Genomic DNA, 20,917 nt, shown 5'->3' with positions numbered 1-20,917 from the left:
GGAGAGGAATTAGTAGCAGCGAAGAGTAACATAATGTTGTTTGACCTGTGACTGAGCTTCTTAGCGTCAAACTGGGAGCAACTATAACAATTACTTAATTAGCTAAAAATTGCTGTTATCACTCATATAAGAGATTTGTGGCATTGATTAATTGCTACTACAAAATCACCAGTCTGATATGGCCCTGAATCTGAATGGATATTTTCGTTTACTGCACAAACCTCCTAAAAAAGAAAGCTTGCTTCTAATGGTCTATGGTACAGATGCAAACTGCGGACATTTGTGGAATTAGATTTTCCTGACAACTTGCATTTATAGAAAAATACTTTGTGAATTACAATCTAAAGCTGTCTCTCTGCAGCAGCAGCTGCTGCTACATGCTGATACATTGTTTATCCTGTGTGTTAAAAAAAACTCCTCAACCGGATTTATATAGCCATTGACTTCTATAGGCGTGTGTACGCAGCACCTGTGGGCTCCTGAGTGGCAAATAGGCTGGGAATATACACTATATTGTCTAAAACGGTCTTGTGTATGAGCCCTAAAGACCCTGTTACCTTTCCAAAGCAGGGCATTTCACAGCCACCATATTCTTGCGTTACCTTGTAGCACCTTGCTCCTCTGCAGCTGACAATGGCTGTGCCAGTGACCAGTTCATGTCACAGTTTCCATGCCTAGCAAATGGCTGCTAGAAAAATGCACATCACAATGGAGCAAGTCACATGCTCCTCTATACCCAGAAGCTCCAGATAGTATTGGCAGCTGCACAGTAACAAAGACTCGTGAGAGAGCAAAAGTAAGGTGCTAAGTATCTGGGGTTGGAGGATGTCCTTTCCAGAACAACCTTCAGAGACACTGTCATTTTAACCTGCATGATCTTTTCACAAGCACACATAAATTCCTAGTTTTAGTTCAATGGTCAGGCATATCAAACTCAGGTGAAGGCTGATGTTGAATAAAGCAGTCTTAGTAATAGGCTGCATTAGTTCTACTTAAGACGTCTTTCACCAACTGCAACAATTAGATCATCATTTAATAATATTTGTGTGTATAACTACTGCAGTTTGCAAAAAGTATTCCTTGATTAAGGCAAAAGTACATCTATATTTATATTATTATTCAGTATAATGCTAAATTATCTATTGAATATCCAGAAAATTAGTACTAATAATTCTGAAAAAGTTAGGCTTGATCAATAAGGCAAAGAGCAAACCTCAGGAACCAATAGCTATGAATCAGATCTCATCTTTCAGTGACCTAAATTAATTTAAAAAATTTGATGTGCTGCTCTGGTTGTTACACTTTGTGCTCTAGCTTTGATCCTTCAATACCATATTTCATAAGCCTTAACATTTTTAAAAATGTGGACACTGTTGTATGTTGAAATGTATGTCTTATATGTAACCAGCGTCAGAGCATTTCAGATGCTACCTGGGTTACGGAACAATAAAGTCACAGTCAGCCACATACATAGATCACACATACCTAAAACCGTGTGACCATTATTAAAACAATATCATTTCACCAGCTGACTGTCACTTGACTGTGACGTTCGCGGTTTAGTAAATTGCAGCAATGAAAAAAAAACTTTTAAAGGACAGACTGAGCATTTCAAGGAACCCTCCTGCCAAAACCTCCTTCATTCACACTCCTTCCAGAGACTACTAGTATGAGCAAGCTGGGTAAGGTGTGTTTCTTGCACAACTCACCACAAAACAAGCTCGCAAATGCCAAGTCACATGCAGAAACAAAAGTCATACCTCAATAGTTTCCTTAATGGAATTCATTGCAGTTCCACAATAATTACTTACTTCTCATGTACAACCTGATGGCTATGCTTGGAATAGTCTAGACTTGTTACTGCGAATGTCAATGCTGAACTAAAAAGCACATTTCTTGGGCACAAGTGCTGCTCAGTTCCATGCTTTGAATGTGCAAGTTAAAAAGAAACTCTCCTTCATTCCTCTGTTTCCTATTTTTCCTCTTTTATTTGTCTTCCCTCCACTCCACCCGTTTTCTCTTCCTCCCTCCCCCACTGCATTAGCTCGGGGTTCCAGGACCGAGTTTATGGCTCATTCCCAACATTGCACTTTTGTACCTCTTGGTGTCCCTGTTGAGTAGCTCCCCTGTTGCTGTTGAATACTCTTTCAGCTGCTAATGTACTGCTCATCTCTGGGTACATTCATGTTTAATCTACTTGGTCCCAGCATTATATATTTTATGTTCTGCGTGGGGGTCGGATTATCTCATGCACTCACGCTTTTGTGGTGCACATACTTATTTTCTTATTTGCCATTTGTTGTATTTTTATATGTTTTTGCTACCTTGTATGGTACATGTGTACCTTTTTCTTTGCACCCTACAATCCTGTTTTGTATTTCAAAACTTTAATACACTGAGATTAAACACAAGAAAAAAAAGAGAGAAGACAATGATGCATCACAATACAAAATCCATGTATTTTGGTACTTGCTTTGCATCATTCATATTGTGAAAATTACATTCTTCCTGCATTCCCCTTTTTGGAGAAAAAGTTACAATAAAGTTTGTCTTGATTCTAGCAGTCATTTTGACTATTGATTAGTTACTGCTCATAGCAATCAGAACAAATTAAAAATGTACTATAATAGTGTATGTAAACCCTAACTCTTTTCAGTATGTATGGCACTTTATACAGTTTAAGAAAATTTACTTTGTTTAAAAAGTTTTTCACCTGAAGACCCTGGCAGTATCACCACTTCACTCTGCATTGGGACTAGAGGAGGGGCCATTGTGCTCCCTGAGGTCAATCCAACATAACATTTGTCCTTGTGTGAAGACTAATAATGCCTAGTACACATGGTGAGAAAATTGGCTGGGGGGGGGGGGAAGAATGAATACAGAGTGGTTGCTTGATAATCTGTTTGTTAGTACACAGCTTTTGACAGGCGATCACAACATTTAATGTGAAAATATCTGAAAGGACAAGCGCAAACATTTTTCTCGTAAAATAACAGAATTAAAGATTTTCATGTAACTATTATAGCATTTGTATAAATTAAAAATAAGTAACCAAGACCGTACATGCTCGGAAATAAAAGAATACATTGCAATACTATATATTACATCAATTCAGAAGTTGTATTCTGTCTTATGAGAATTTTCTTAACTTTAGTAATCTTTTTTTTTTCAATAGTCTAGCATCCAAAAAAACCAAGAAAAAATGAACAATCATTTGTCCGATATTCTCATTGTGTGTACCAGTCCTAGAGATCCTGAAAGTGACAGAAGCAGGCCGACAACACAAACCCGCTGCCTCGTATTTAGCAGCAGCATTATCAGCCTGCTGTGCAAGCTCCTTTAGATTGCCATTGAGCTGGCTACATAATACATATGATAGGTTAGCTCAATAGCCAACTGAGTGAGCACACACAGCAGGCTGAAAATAATACTGGCTTACGTTCTCAGCCTGCGACTGTTACTGGCAGGATCTTTAGTCTTCACACAAGAATGGACATTATGTAGGAGGGATATGAAGGAACACAATGGCCCCTCCTCCAGTTCTGATGCAAAATGAAAGCGATCCAAACAGGTCAGGACTACTTTGAAGCTAACAAAATGGAATGTAAACTAAAATAACATAAATGCAGAATAAATGCACAAATGATCATAGAACATAGCACTATAATTGTTTGTAAAGCTGCAGTCCAACTTTGGGAGACTAATTTGCTAAAAACAAAATTTCATCTTAGCTGGGGCTAACCTTAAATGCACAATAACCTAAGGCGAATAAAAAAAAATAGAAATGTCTTCCACTCAACTAAATATCTGAAGTGAACAAAACCTAGGGTGAAGATAAAGTAAAATACCTGTAGATGAAGAAGAAAATTGGTGCATCAGAGAAAGCCAAAAAATGAGATTTGGTTTTTCAGGTACTACAGCACTTTTTGTGTGTGCTAATGGTTTGAGGCTTGTTATCATTTAATTTTATTATTGTATTAGATTTTCGAGTCAACCAACAAATGCAACCTGTATATAATCTTACTAATAATCCCCAAGTGTGCCATTCATCTTTGGCAAATCCTGCAATTGTAAAATACAAAAACTGTTTACTGCTTGTTTTATTGCCCATCTGGGTATACAGCTGTTTTATTTAGGATTTTTTTGTTTATGAATAATAATGCCACTTACTTGTTTTATAGCATGGTTACTGGGATTTCCATTAAAGTAACAAAAGTAAAAGTGGTATCACTAATGTGTGTGATTAATGTAACACTCAGATCCTTGGCCCTCTTTGGCAAGTCTTGAGTTCAGAGTTCACTCCTGGCAGTTATTGTGGGTTTCCTTGTAGATGTTTGTGGGATGACTGTGCAGACCACATCCACATTCTCAGATATATTTAAGATCCCCTAACCAAACTGCCTCCAGAAAATCAGGAACTGACTCATTTCATAGAAGCTAGCTTCACGAAGCTAAGAAAAATGTTGCCTGAGACTGACTGGTGAAGGCAAGGATCACAATATCAGAGCTGAAGCTCTTGTCCATGTTATACATTTTGGCTAGTTAATTTATATGTCATAAAAAGATCATAAAAGAGATTATTGTACACCCTACGCTAGGTTTCGCCATCTTTCCAATGTAAATGATAACATTTTACTAAAACAATGAGATGAAATACAAGGAACTTTTATTGCATGTCAGCATTTGAGAATATGGAAAATTTTTATGTAAGCTTAACCATTCACTAAGAAATTCATTTCACCTCTAATGTGGACCACGGGTTGCATGAAAGAAAATCACTTGATTCTCCCCTAAACACAGTCAGTGTTGATGGGGAATTCCCTCCCTCAGAGCCATTGTGTTCCCCCAGCTAAGGGTCCCCAAGGGGGGGGGGGGGGCTGTCCCTGCTGTGGGGAACACAGTGCTTATTGCTAGTGGCTATAATAGCCGCTAGTAATAACCACATGTCAAATTCAACAGGCTGGTTGTATCCAAGTTGATCGATCATTCAACTTGGACACATTCTTAAGGCACTTGGGGGATACCACAAATTAACCAACTAAACTGCACAGTAGGCACATATGCAGCCTGTTCAGGTTCTGTAGCCTCCCTGGCGGTATTCTCGAGTGTAGCTCGGTCTAAAGTTTCAGTACCACAAGCGGTAACCCCGAGCTACACTCGGGCTTACCATGCGGCGCTGCTCTGGGATCTGTTGTTCTCTTACCTTGTCCTGCGCTCCTGCGATGTCCCTCCTGCAGTGTCCCCTGTAATGTCCTCCGGCGGATGCCGGCATCTGTCTTCTGGGTTCCGTCCCCTGTGACGTCGGGACGTACAGGGGCCCAAACCGGCGGTAAATTTGAAAGTGACAAAAACTGAAATTCACTAAATTCACTAAAATAACATGGTAAAACATTACTGTATCAAAGCATTTCACATACATTTTGTCTCTAGTGCTTTGTCCTGTGCCCTGCCTACATTTTTATTGTTCTTTCTGCCTGGAAACTGAGAAACGTCCATGGCGTCCAAAAAGCGCCCCTTTAGGTCAAAATTGGTTTTAGACCAGCTAGAGAACAGCGATAGTAAATTAGAACCACTTGCAGAGTTGAGTGATAATGATTCCTGGGGAAATTCATCATCAGACAATGAAAACGATTTTGCGACTTTGCTCAGTGATGTGCGAACTTGGCGCTATATTTCAAATTTCAGTGTTTTTGGTTTGATTATATTATTGAATTAAATTTATTATTATATTATTATTTTTTATGATTATTTATTAAATTATAATTTATGATTTCGTGTTTCAAATTTTAACATACCCGAGATGTTTACTAGACTCTTGTTCGGACAGATTTCAGTGAGTTATTCCTAAAAATTACACGCCTACAATAAAAAAAACTACATATTTCCATGCAAAAAAATGTACCGCTTTGAGCACAGAAATATGGACATAATCTGACCGCTAGGGAGGTTAACTCATAACAATATTTCATTTGAGATATGAATGGAAAAACGACTTAACTGCCTGTTTCAATCTTAATCAAAGTCCTACTGAATGACAGGAATTTTTGTTCAGCTTGTGATATGCTTTAAAAAAACATCTCTGCAAAATCAAACATTTCATTCACTCTTCTATTAAGACACTGATATGACTTCCAAATACATATTTATGATGCTATTGTTTGTTCCATACTCACCACACATTCCTTCTACCCACACAACATTACATCAATGACATGAAACAAGCTAAAACAATTATGTAATGCTGTTTACACTAATACTTTTTTGTGGCTCATGACGCCTATTTAACAAAATTGAACCAAAATGATATTATATGAGGTTCACACAGATTACAACGGAGCTGATTCATTGGTGTTGATTAATTATCAATCAATTATTAATTCACACCATTGTTCCATGTGTACCGCATGTCTTGGTGTGTATGTATCTCATACAAATTAAGCCTTTAATTCTACAGTTAAATTCCTGCAAAAAAAGATTTTAACAAAAAGTTAGAACCTGTATTTATTGCTATCCTTGTGAGGATATTCAGTCTACCTATGTCACCTTGTAAGCGGTCACATGAATTGTAGTAGAGAGCAAACTCACAAGGGGACACCTGCCTTGGTAAAACCCGTGAAAGGGCTGATTTTCCTAACTTTTTGAAGAATTATTCTGACTTCATGTTTCTCTGTGACAGGAAATTTTCTTCAACCCAACAGAGGTTTAACCCTGCCTTATTCTACTAGCAAGTACATTTTGGATGGAGTTCCATGCCAAGCACCCGGTCAATGTGGCTGCAGCACTTTAGCATAGAGCACATTTTTGTAGAATTTAAGCAACAAAGCCTATTAGTGTCATTCAGATTTTCCACTTTTACATCCCTATATAAAAGCAACCTTATTTAAGAAATGCAATATTTTGTGGCACATGGCAACCACACCCAACTAAGAAGTCATGTTGATTCACAGCATAACTATTTTATGTTTGTCATGCCAGTCTGCGGTTTATAAAATGTGGTGATGACTGACCACCAGAGCAGGTCCTGGCTAGATACTGCTTTCAGGAAATATGTGATTAGTGGTTGTCAAATCTAACCCTTGGAATATGTTGTGCTATCACAGCATATCCTTAGAGACTTGAGCTATCACACCCCATCAAAGTGGGAATTCCATAGCATTAATTGCTAAATATCATAGGGTTGATTGACTAAAACTGGAGAATGCTAAATCTGGTGCAGCTCTGCATAGAAACCAACCAGCTTCCAGTTTTTTTGTCGAAGCTTAATGGGGCAAGCTGAAGATAGAAGCTGATTGGCTACCATGCACAGCTGTACCAGATTTTCCCCTCTCTGGGTTTAGTAAATCAACCACATAGGATAGTTTTATTTTATTCCTAGAATAAAGGGGAACATTTGGTAGTTTATATTATACAAGTCTCTCAAGCCTGTCTTCAAGTACCATTGCTGATACAAGGTTTCAAGGTCTCTATACAGACTGAAAGGAAAAACAATAATAATAGATCTTTCTGAAAAGTTACAAATAGCACCACTGTAAAACATGTCCTGTTAGTGGTCTAGCAGAACCAGATTTGGGAACCATCTATATGTTCAGTTATCAGATCCATACAATGATTCCAGTTATCACATACCTACAGTATATACAATACTCATGGTTTGTAAAGTACACCCCGACAACACATCTGGGTAAATTTTAAAGGCAATAATAAAATAGAAAGACAAATGTCTTCAACACAACCAACTCTAGGTGTACATTATAAAAATAACCTGACCCTATTATTTTTCTGTCATTTAATACACTCATTAATAAGCATTGGTTTTATTTTAGTAGGAAGTATATTTATAGTATAAATATTTTAATTCTTAAATTCTGAGAATTTCCTAGTGGATATTTTGTAAAAGGTATTTAACCATTTGTAGCTGTTGGAAGCTAGCCCAGGTTTGTAACTCCTGAGGTATTACAGGGGCTTCCCAGTCATGTGATCACTGCTACTGGCTGTCACAGTGATCACAGGATTGGAACCCCATGCCACCATTGACCGTAAGCTGTTGGTGACAATACTGGGGGAGCAATGTGACTGTGATCACAGCACAAAACACCAAAACCATCTTTATGCACACACAGTACATAGCAGGCCAATGTTAAAGCCCACTGTTGTACTGCTACATATATTCAGCTACCCTTTTTCTTTCAAATAAAATACTACTTTCACTTTTTTTTCAATCATTTGCTGCATCTGAGTGCTACTGACCCTGCAGCCTCTTTGCAGCCACTTCTTGTCTACAGGCTCTCCAGTGATAACTTCATATTTCCAGTGATAACTGGCATTTCTCAGGATGGTGACAACAGTGGACCATGCTTATGTAAAGTGTGTTGAAATGGCCACTTGTAGTCTTCACCTGTACAGGGTGACAACACAGGAGCACAAATAGGAGACCGAGAAATTGAACTGTCACCCTTTAACAGAAAGTGCCTTAACAAGAATCGTCATAGCAGTATCAGCAGCATTTATAACAGCTTTGTTGACATTGTTGAAGTGGCCCAGTACCATGAGCCTCAATCCGCTGTGTTCATGGCACTCTCCTGAGTCTACAGGCTCAGTCACATACATGTATGTGATTGAGCCTGTACATTCCGCCCGCCTGCAGCAAAGGTACTGCAGGCACTCAACAAGCGGTTAAAAGGGGGGATTTACTAGAACTGGAGCACTCAGAATTTGGTGCGGTTGTGCATGGTTACCAATCATCTTCTAATTTCAGCTAGTTCAATTAAGCTTTGACAATAAAACCTGGCAGCTGTTTTTTTTTGTGCAAAGTTGCACCCTCCAGTTTTAGTAAATAGCTCCCAAAGTATCATAATTCATCAACAGGTTAATTCCCCCCCCCCCCCTACACACTGATCAGTATGTCAAGGTCAGTTTAATACTTGCTATCATATGCTTCATTAATTCAGACCTTATATAGTAACAGACAGCAATCTGGCTTGTTCTGTAGCACATTTATAGTCACTGACCACCTGACTGCAGGTGTTCTTAAAAAAATCTCAGACATGATTACAGGATCACTAACATTTTATAGCTAGGGGAAAGAGAGTCAGGAGTTACTGGACAATACAGGTACAAACCAGCTTTCAGAAAATACTAGAGACATTTTGTGAAGTCATGTTTACAGTACAAGTCATCATTGTCAGGTGACTGAGGCTTGACGTATAAACAGTGCCTTACAGTACAACCAAGCAACAGAGACACTGATATTGCATTTTTGTAATTGATGGAAGCTGATAGATGTGTGTTTCTATTTTCTCAAATACAATAGATTATCAATGGCCAAGCAATAGGTGCTACAAGATACAGAACAATTTCCTGTGCTCCAGTTTTCATAGGCTGTTCACCTTGGGTCATAAGGACCAGATATCTTTTGTTTGCTTTCCAACTTGGGCAGTCTAATTGAAGAATGTATTATAGCACAGTAACTGTAAGAGAACACTTTGACAAAGAATCAGTATATAGCACTTATGTCTGCAGGGCAACAGACAATACTGAAATGCCAATAGTGGCAAGCATTTAACATTGCAAGGACCTCCTAATATTTACTAAATGTGGAAACGTGACATTGAGATCGTTACAATATACAGTTTAGTGATCCACAACAAACACGTTTTAAAATAGGAACAGTTACTAAAAGGCACCAACAACCATAAGGATCATGTCCTATATGGTACTTGCTACAACATGTAATTTTTTGAAATGAGAATGACCCTAATCACATGCTTTTCTATAATCCTTCATTAACGCTGAACTCCAGAAAAAACAGCTATATACAAAGGAAACACATAATCCATTTCTGTCCATCCAGTCTTCAGATTTACACAGCTCTGTCACACAGCACAATTCCATCTGGCAGGAAGGTAGGCCTCATTTTTTCTGCTGCAGCTAACTAAGGTTGATCATAAATGGATCAAAGTTCTTTCAGTTCAGCAAGGACCGGACGAACTTCGATCCATATGTGGAATTCTCTGCTTGACAGAAGTGGATAGCTAGATCGGCTTTCGTCAAAAAAGAATACTGGAAACCTTTTTTCAATTAGCAGCTTCAGCCGCTGTTCAGTGTGTTCTGACAGCAGAGAATCCCATGGTCAAAATACACTGTCCTTGTGGGGTGGGGGGGGGGGGAATTCTTCCAACCACCTCATTTGTTTGGCTGGAGGAATCCATTTGGTTGAGTAAAACAAAAAGTATCATCTACAGCCAGCTAAATTGTTACTAAACCCAGGACCCTGCATTCCCTATATCTGGTCTCCCACAGTACACAGAACACAGAAATGCAATTATTTTAGTAAATATAAACTGCTAAATACTTTTTCATCAGCAGTTAGAGCAGTCTTCTGACTTCTATCAGTGTTCAGCAGAGAACGAGTTAAAGCGTGTAGGAGGAGCTTTAATTCTCCCCTGATTGTCCAATGAGGTTGCAGGACCCCTGACCCTCTGTCTGAAAAGTGCTGATTGGCCCTGTGCTGATCATATGCATTCTCCCACAAAGAAAAAAAAAAACCTCTCTAGCAATACACACCAAACTGAGCATGTGCAGCTTGCCCCTAAGGCTCTGTTCTATCAGCAGATGGATGGGGGGAAGTAGAAGAAGGGAAATATCATAGAAGACAGGACCAAACATCCTTTTTAAACAATACAGAGGATTAACCCCTTATGTTCCACAGTGAGACTGATTTTACTGTTGTGGGTTTAGTAACACTTTAACACTTACAGGTCTTGCCCCCCCCCCCGCCTATGACTGGACTGTGAAAGGAGAAACAACACATGGATGTGCTCATCTCTCTCGTTTTTATCTCTTCTTCTATGAGAATGCTCCTTGTTAGCACATAAGTACTGCAGTATCAACGATTGGATGGTACTTACACTGCACTTACATAAAAATAAATGAATGATGAATTAGCAGACCCAGATCTGCATTCATTGGTGTTTTGTATAAATGCCTGCATTTCAACTTTCAACTACCTAATGAGTAAAGATTATTATCACGCTTACCACCAGAAGTGCCATTGTGCCATACGCCCTCAAATACTCCAGGAATTCAGCAAGTTTCTAAAATGTGCTGGTTTGCTATGACTTAAGTCCAAAGAGGTGCATGGCACTTTGTGGAATTATCACTTTAATTTTCACCGTACATTTACTGAGCATAGTTAGTACAGCTATCGCTATACTTCCAGGGCTCCAACACTGGAGCTTCTGGTCTCAGCTCAAGCAGTAGTAGAGTTGTGTGCAGCTGCTCTATCTACCCATCGCCTCCTCCTGCCCCATCACAGAGTGTTTTGTATTATGTGAACCCATTAACAAAACTGCAAAGCTGTCTGGGAATGATCAGCAGACAGAAGGGGCAGGCAGAGCTGCTGCTGTATGAGAAAGTAGCATCTCTCCTGTCAGAGCACAGGGAGTATAGGGAGTATAGTGATAGCTGAATTTCTGGCACTCAGTAAAACTGTTAGCTGTAAAAAAAAGAGGTAAGTCCACAAGGTGGCATGCACCTCCTTAGCAAGCCTGTGTCTACCTGGGCATCTTCTACCAACCAGAGCTTGAAATGAATATAACTAGAGCATGGAGGAAATTACAAGCGCATGGAGGACACTTGAGATAAATGGATAATCTATAATATGAGAGTAATTAATGATTTTAAGTTGATAGACATGGAAAGGTGACAACAGCTTTGTTTACATACTCAATAGATAAGTACTTTCAGGAGGATTGTTTACATGAGTGGTGTTGTTTACCACCTCTCTGAAAAGTTATCCATGGTGGATCGCTTTTCAGAGCATTTAACAGATGGCTTGGAGGCTACACGCATGTTTTAATGTATGAAATCCCGCAGCACAATACTGCAACCACATGTATTTTAACAAGGTTTCAGGGCGGTTGTGGCGAGTTCCCATTCACTTGGCCCTGGTTTTGCCTGCTAAACCTGACATGCTGTATATTTTTTACTGTGACGTGGCAAGCAGTACTACCATGCAGCAGCAGCAAAACCACAGCTCAGTCACCTAGTTCTACCACCCCTCCAGCCATCTGTATAATACAGTCTAAAAGTTCTCTTTTGTTGAAGATACCACCTTGATAACAGTAATGGCATGCCTAGAATATCAGGATGTGGCAGGAGGTGCAAAAGTGGTGATGATATCAGTTCATCCTCCAACGAGTGATAAATGATTCCTCAGTGATAAAAGAATTTGAATGAAAAAAAAGCACAGAATTACGTAGGTGCCCCCCCCCCTACAATTCTTTTATCAATATCACAGATTTCTCTAGTGTTTAGAGATAGAAATGGCTGTGATAGTAAATAAATTCTGGTGAACGAAGCAGAGTAGATAAAAAAGTAGAACTACAACTAAGACTGGCTATACATTATCCATTTTTTTGTACAATTTTCCTTTAGATTTATCAAAACCATATAATATGAGGTCAAACATAAACATTTACAATCTGTATGCAATCAGGAAGGTCCTTGCACTGCATAGTTGAAGGGAAATTGAATGGAAATTGAATAAGAAAACTGCATAATGTATGACCAGCTTAAAATGATTTTTTTTGTTTTATTTGTTTAGAGAGGAGAGGGGTTAGAATGCTTGTCAGAGTGTTATTGCTACCTGTGTCCTTGTGTGGAAAATTCATTGTCACTTCTTGTCCCAGGACACAAAGTGATGGAAAATCCAACATTTCACAATTGTAACAGAAAACAAATTCTGCTTCTGGTGACATTTATCAAAGGCTGGGTTTTCCACACATTGGGGAGTTTACTTCTTATCTCCTGCCATGTCTGAGCTACAGGAAGTGGTGGGAAATCTCCCACCCAAACATAGGAACAGAGAACAGATAGCAAATAAAGGTGATAGAGGTTTAATCCTTCCATAGTCTGTTCAAAATGTAAAAAAAAAAACATGCATGGCTTTAAAGCAGTATTATACCCAAAAATAAACATGCATTATATTGCAGCTTATCAGCTTGGAGATATGATGGCTGAATTAGTTTTCTTTTGTAGGATTTCTTTCTTTTATTTGCATCTGGTGATCCAGCCAGCAAGTCTGTTGTTTTTCAAACGAACAAGCTTTCCAGCTGAATGCATTATTTTACAGGGATAAGACAAACCATTTACCACTACCAGGGGGGCTTACAATGATCAGCTTTTATTTATGTAAAACTTTTATACCAAAAGGAACAAAACAGTTGCTGTAACTGATTATAAAGTGTGACCTGCAGTTTGGCTTCAATTTGTTATTGTATTTAAATCTGCGAGTACACCTCCCCTCCCCGCAGACTGACAATGCTGCTGTCTAAGGATAGGCGCGGGTGGTGCCGCTGCGGGTCTGCACGAAAATCCATGCAGCCGCACCATCAACACAGAGAAATGCGGACCCGCGGGCGGGTGCCATTATTTCTAATGGCACGCCGCCCACATTGGAAAACGCAACCATACTGGGAACCGAGGTTCCCGTACGGGCTGCGTTTTCGGAAGAAATGCAAGGACTTCCTTCCTGTGTGTCACGGGCATGGGAGTCCATTCAAATGAATGGGCTCTCATGCCCACGCAAAACACAGCCCACACGGCCGCATATATGTAAACCGGGGCTAAAGGTGTGCTCCTTCATCCAGGATGGGACACTCTGATACAGGAGGTTTGTTACAAGCCAGATCATCAGGTGAAACCAGAGAGAAAAAGCCTAAAAAAGAAACTAATGTAACCACATCATCTAAAGATTAGTAAACTGAAATATCTTTTTCATTTTGGATAATGTAAAAAAGGGTTATAAGCCCTGTTAGTTTTATTTTTAGGTCTTATTGAGGTGATTTCTCTTCACTTCCTGTCCCAAAGCCAAAACAGGAAGTGAGAGGAAATCCTTCAAAAGTGAGGGAAGCCTTGGTTGTCACCAGAACTAGTGTTTCCATTGATAAGAGTTTCCCTTTATTACTATTCTGGGGGAAACCTAAAATTTGGGATTTTCGTTTACTTTCACTCTCAACAACAATAAAAACCAACAGATGTTCTAATCCAGCTCAACTCCACCCAAAACTGAAAAAAGTTTTGCCTTTAGTTATACTTTATTCTCTACCTAGGATTTCTACCTACAATCAAAAACTGACTATTGTAAAACAAGTAAAGTATATCCTATCACTATTTTTACACAGCATACATCTAGCAATGCACGGAATCGGTAGACAGGATCAGTTAAAGTTCAGATAAGTTTAGCATACATACAGTATAAGGCTACGTTCACACTAACTTTATCAGCAGGCCTCAGACAGGTGTTTGGGAAGCATTTTTAACGCTTCTCAAATGCCTATGAAAATTCTGCACATGGCAGCATGCTGTTTACACGGAAGCGTTAGCGTCGTGGCAAAACTGGCACCTCATGTCCAGTCAGGAAGAGGTGAAGCCTCCCATTCAAGTCTATGATGCTGCTCCGCAAACGCCTGCGGTTGCGACGTGGCTGCGGAGCGTTAATACCAATTAACTTCATTATAGGAGCTTGTGGTGCGGTTTTAATGCTTGGCAAACGCCTATCAACTGCCTCAAAACCGCGCATAGGGTGTTTTGGGAGCGTTTGCAGAGCGTTAAAAACGCTTCCCAAACGCTTGTCTAACGCCTGTCAAATGCTATAGGGACGTTTGGCAAGAGTTAGAAATAAAGTCAAGTGTGAACGAGCCCTTAGAACTAAGAATTTGCTCACAGCCCCAAACAAGCAATCACTTTGAAGACAAAAAAGGGGCTGATGTAAACTGGAGAGTGCAAAAGCTAGTGCAGCTCAGCATAGAAACCAATCAGCTTCAAGATTGTATTCTGAAAGCCTAATGGAACAAGCTGAAGTTAGAAGCTGATTGGCTGCCATGCACACCAGATGCTGAGTGCTCCAGTTTTAGTAAATCTCAACCAAAGTACTTCTACAAACAAATCAACAGAACAGGGTGACTCATAAGTGCATGTTTTTTTTTTCTAGATTTGTAATAGAACTGGTCTACCCCACACACATAATGAGGAAGATCTACTAAAACTGCAGCACTCAGAATCTGGTGCAGCTGTGCATGGCAGCCAATCAGCTTCTAACTTTGTTCAATTAAGCTTTGTAATCAAAACCTGGAAGCTGATTGGTTACTATGCAGAGCTGCACCAGATTTTTCACTTTCCAGTTTTAGTAAATCAACCCCAATGAATGATATAAGAACACAGATATCACAAACATAAAGCGAGTGCTTGAGATATTTATACAGTAGGATGTGACATAACTAGATCACACAGGAAGGAATGAGGATATGACGTTACTTACATAAGATCACACGTGGTCATGCCATTAGTTTATGCAGCGTTTGACTTCACAAATCGGCATTTGATTCAGTGATGCTAACAGACTGTTTTCTTTACTTCCCCAGGGCTGCAGAAACAACACAAGACAATTTGTTCTCACTGTCACTCATGGCCATCATCATACCTCTCAGAGTCATTTTTAACATAACAACCAGGTCAAGTTCAACAACTCATACACTGAGTTATAGTAAAGCACTGCCACACCTACAGAGCAGGGAAAATGCGACAACTCCTGTTTGTCAAGGGACATTGCTCCTTGCACATTCTTCCTTATCACTCTTGGCTTCTTTCACACTATAAAAAGGGCTTCCTGTTTAGATCTGCTGTTCGCTGAGTGGCAATAAAGAAATAGTTTGTGCTGTTATATCCCATTAAGAAGATCAAAAAACAGCGATTTACAGCGTGAAATCTTAAACCTTTTCCGGCAAGGTGTAACATATAATATAAAGAATACACAGCACAATACATAAATGAAATAGTCCCCTTCTAAAGTAAATATGGCATTTTTGAACACCAACTAAAATTATACAGCCTAAAAGACAAATTAAAAAGAGAACATGGTGTACATGTAATTACACCTAATCAAATTGTTCTGTACTGACAAGCCAAGAGTGGATTAAACCCACACCATGTACGTATCATTTTACTCTCCATTCCTTGTCATTGAAATGTGTGAAAACTTTTCCAGTGTGAAAAGGACCTTCCGTGAATGAATGGAATTACTGAGTCTTAACCTCCCTATCTGCCTTTAAGTGAGTGCAGATCAGTAAAAAGGAACTGCTCCCTGGTCGTGTCATGTGTCAGCAGCATTACGTTAGCAAGAAGTCATTCATTCCTACCATGTGCTTTACAGAAGACATGACTACCTGGAATAACCTTCTCCCCATAAGGCAGGAGTGCTTCAAAAACTCGGTTTAACATCAAATACTGCAAAACCTATCGATCTTCATTCATTTTTCATATATGGTTGCAATGCCTTGAAAAAAAAAGAAGCTAATTAAGAACGTATTTAACAAAGTACTTACCTAAAACTGATTTAATTTTGCGAAATTCCTCATCTGTTAAAACTCTTTCTTGAACACTAGAAGGAACAGAAAACAGACATAATTTATAGAGCTGAGTAACATCCTCTGGTTTTGTTAGGAAATCCAATCCTACTTTAAAGCAATAACCATGAGCACATGCATTCACACATGTTTCTCAGGAAAAGAAATGAGACATAGTCTTCATCGTTTAGTGAGCACAAAATCCTAGGATGACTCAAAGTCCTAAATCCCAGTCCTTAGGTCCTTCCAAAAGCATTTGCTTCCTATCAGTGGCATTGGTAAATCCAGAGAAAAAGAACACCGTATTCACAGGCTCCCGGCTGCCATCCAGCTTTGCTTGAACAGTGTGTCAGAAAGGCAGCTATGAGAAAGCTTAGTAGAACTCAAGTTCTTGGGAGTCTTATAGAGTACCGCCAATTAGCAGCTGACCAATCACATGCTGTGGGGTAAGACAAAAAGGGCAGTCCCTTCTGAATCAAAGAAGTTCTGAATTAGTGAGGTTACACAAAGGACACTCATTCAGAAAGAAAAAGAAAAAAAAAATAGGCAGTGCTTCGTAGCTGAAAACGCCCAGGGAGAAACTGCAAGTACTTTAAATGCAGGAAACGCCTCGTACAGACAGGGATAGTGTGCATTCAGCAGAAGCTCTCGTCTCTTATACCAGGAAATGTGCTTGGCTCATATAGTACACCAATAACGTGTAACGTAATAACGTGCTAACAAACACAGCACAAGCTGCCCACTTGGGAATTAACAGAGAAAATTTCTGTCGTTACTTTTATCACTGTAAACCCCCTGTAATGAAAACTTCATCTAAGCTTCAGTGATCAGTGAAATCACAACTGCCACTTTCATTGGTTTTCCGAGATGAGTGGGGTGGGCTGATTTACATGATCTCATTCTAATTATCTGATTATCAAGTTATATTTTGTTTGCAGTGTATATTTCATATAAATCTTAATGAAAACAGATATGGGAAAATACCATTATGCTATGGAAGCTCCACTTTTTATACTAACAAGCTGATTATTTTATGTTTATGCTATTACTATTATTATTTTTATTACTGTGCAAAGTGCAGTAGCCCACACTAACCAATCAGCATTTATTGCGTTTTAATGAGGGATGTTAAAAAATGACTGCCCGCTATGGTGTACTGAGGCTTGTAATTTATTAATGCTCTTTGCTTTGCTAAATAAGTATCACCGTGTTTATAATTATTTTAGGATACCGAAAAACATCTAACATGTTAATCATAATAATAATCACATTGACAAAAGTACTTATCCCTGCTTAATACAGATGAAGTGGTTTTAAATCACACAGCTTGGCTAAATTGTTCATTGATACCCAATTAGTGGGATTATCTAAGCTAACAAATGTGTGTGTGTGTATATATATTTATTTATATTAATTGGCTCCTGTCGAAATTGGACCTAGTATGTGTGCTTGAATGTGAGTTAGGGACCTTAGATTGTAAGCAGGACAGGAGCTGATGTGAATGTACAATATATGTAAAGTACTGTGTCAATTGACAGCGCTATATAAACACCTGTAATAAAATAAGTTATATATTTTTATTTTTTTTTTACACTATAAAAAGGGCTTCCTGTTTAGATTTGATCACCCATCTACCATTTCACAGTAACTAACCAAAATATCTAATATAAAACTAATATGAGGGAAAAAAGTAATGATTATGCTATCTGGCTGCGTAATTAAAAAAATGTCTGGGAAATCTCTTTTATACCAGGGGTATTATAATCTTTTTTCATTTACAGTTTCTACATCCTGCATAATTTCCCATTTTCTCCATTTTGTGTGCAGTTTTAAAACAATTTGGCTAATTGAAGTGAATATTCACATATTTTGTGAGTGAAGACTTTCATCTCCTTTAGCAAATCAGCCTCAGCTTGTTACTATAACAATGTCATAGGGTAACACAGAAGATGCTGGTTGCTAGGACGGTTGCTAGGACATGTGGCAGATTATTAATTAGGTAAAGTTACAGCAGTACAGTCATTAATAATTATCTACAGCGTCCTGCCCCTTTCTAATATGAAGTCATAGCAATGAATGATGTCAGAACCTATGATTTTGTCTTTTACTACTCAGCAATGCTTTTATAAATGTTTAAAAAATGAAACAATTTCTAAATAAATAAATAAGGAAAAGCAAAGTAAATTAGCAGTATCATACACCCTTCCCATAACTAAAAGTCAGATATAGGTGAAGACTAATTTGTACATTCATCAACACTCTACACCAAATATTAAAAGAAAATATAACAACCAAAAGGGAAAATTACTATAACTGATTATGCTTTCACAAATTTACTCGTGTTATAAAGTAAATTCTTCTTACATGTATTATTCAAATGTGCAAGTCATTGATATTACATAATTTTCCATGTAAGTATGTACCCATTCAGGAAACTAGCTATTTTCATTTGGTAACCTTTAAGCATTTTCTCAAGTGTGTACCAAAAGATGTGCAAATCATACGCAGCCTAAATACAATTCAGCATTTTAAAAAATGTTTTCCAGTACAAAAAGACTAATTTTTAAGTCAAATGAGGCAATATTAAAGTTGGTTTACTAAAGAAATTGAGGTGTTTAAGGTTGTAAAGTGAATGTTAGTGAAGGTGGAGCTGTGCACATTTTGAACACCCAATTAGTTGTAGGGGAAATTTTGCTAGCACAACTGGGCATAGCTTTGCCTTATTCACTAACATTCATTTTGCAAAGAGAACATGCACTTTCCGAAGTAAACATTTACTTTGCTAGTGAACACTCTTTAGTTTCTCATATTTACAAAGCACTATATTTTGAGTAAGCACCCAGGGTACTAGGTGTAATCCTTGACTCTGACCTATCCTTTCGGCCCCAAATCCAATCGCTGCCAAAAGCTTGTGGACTTCTCCAAATGTTGCTCCTATTTAACTAATGAAACCACCAAGCTACTCATTCATTGTAATTCCCTTCTCATAGGTCTACCTCATCGCAGGCTATCCCCTCTTCAGTATATCATGAATGCTGCTTCCAGACTCATCTACCTTACCAACCAGTGTCTTCTACCTCTCTATGCCAATCCCTCCATTGGCTTCCCATTGCCCAACGAATAAATAAAAAATAGTAAAACACAAATTAGTGAAAATGTCCACAGTGAGCATGTGCTCTTTACAATAAAACATTAGACACCACCTGTAATTTTTAACCACTCTGGCTAATTATTTGCTGCACATTGTTTGGACCTGCATTACTGCATGCAGTATTAAAGAAAATCCTGGAATTTAAAACTGAGGATATATGAAAAAAATTAATAAGCGGAAGCTACCTTTGGTGAAACTGCATGTGTTAGAGCCAAAAATATAGGCAGCTGAAGTTACACATTTTCTGTAAGTCAATCTTGACCCAGTATCTTTCAGCAGTCTAAATTTCCTTATTGGCTTGTGAGGCCAACAGTGAAATTATCAAATCAATATAAAGGCTCAGGAGGCAGGGATGGTGGGGACAAGCTAGACCCTAATACTGTATACCTATATGTTTTTGTTCAGTGTTTAATCTGATTTGCTTGACATTGTGACAGATTTACCAAAGGTCTAAAATCTTACCAAAAAATATTTAGTACTTGTTTAACACAAGTAGTCTTATAACAGCGATATATGAAAACACATTACTAACTAATCAAATGCAGATCAAATATTTTTTTTACTTTGACCAATGTTTTTTTTTTAATGAATAGCTTCCTAATACTTGTCCTGTATAACAAAGGTGCTCAACTTGTAGTTAGGATTTGTTTTGGGGGTTCCCAGATTTTCACATACAAAACCGCACTAAGAATGTTGGCTTTTGAATCAGAATAGTGAGAACTATAACAACTCAATACTGTTTACTATTAAATGTGGTGTGCACAGATGGGAATACTTCCTGGTAACAACCAGTCTTATCTTTAGTCCTGCAAAGTTCCTGAAGCAGTAACACAGAGGAAAAAAAAAAAAGAAAAAATGTAGAACATATACTAAAACTGGAGAGTGCAGTTCTGCATAGAAACCAGTTAGCTTCCATTTTTTTCAAAGCTTAACTGAAAAAGCTGACATTAAAAGTTGATTGGCTACCATGCACAGCTGCAGTTTTAGAAAATCAATCCCATATCTTTCTAAATCCCTAAACTAAGTGAATGAATAAAACATAGATTGTTGTAGGGTAAATTCTGCTAGCAGGATTAGATATTCAAAGTGAACACAGCTTCACCTTATTCACTAACATTAATTTTACAAAATGATTTCTTCTTCTTTGGATCAAAAATTATTTATGAACTGTATGTTAAATAATGATATACATTAACAGCAAACAATATAAATATATCTTACAAGTTCACATATGTTCTTTTTAAACAGACCACTGACCATTGTTCACATTACAGTCCTCTTTTATGGCCAGTACACTTGCTTCTGAGATGTTTTCTATTGATGCAGTTTGTGACTTGTGAATGGACTGACTGCCTATAGGTTT

The 20,917-nt window shown here is 38.3% G+C and overlaps 1 protein-coding gene across 2 annotated transcripts in view; it reads right to left on the bottom strand.

The window, feature by feature from the left end:
• The window catches only part of LOC149432475 (uncharacterized), a 208,866-nt gene that overhangs the window by 39,075 nt on the left and 148,874 nt on the right, over nucleotides 1-20,917 (bottom strand). For both annotated transcript variants that reach the window (XR_016308989.1, XM_089665126.1), the window contains exons 3-4: nucleotides 16,383-16,438; nucleotides 15,320-15,424 (exon numbers count right to left, since the gene is read on the bottom strand). Coding sequence is in view for 1 of the 2 variants with exons in the window: in XM_089665126.1 (XP_089521252.1) it covers nucleotides 15,411-15,424; nucleotides 16,383-16,438 (70 nt within the window). In the remaining variant the exon portion in view is untranslated. The remainder of the gene's footprint in view (nucleotides 1-15,319; nucleotides 15,425-16,382; nucleotides 16,439-20,917) is intronic.

This window comes from Staurois parvus, unplaced genomic scaffold (assembly GCF_062004578.1).
Source record: "Staurois parvus isolate SC_StPar_1 unplaced genomic scaffold, SC_StPar_1.0 ptg002140l, whole genome shotgun sequence".
Classification (NCBI taxonomy): Eukaryota; Metazoa; Chordata; class Amphibia; order Anura; family Ranidae; genus Staurois; species Staurois parvus.
The sequence above is the reverse complement of the archived record's forward strand: the minus strand, read 5'-3'. Positions and strand labels throughout refer to the sequence as shown.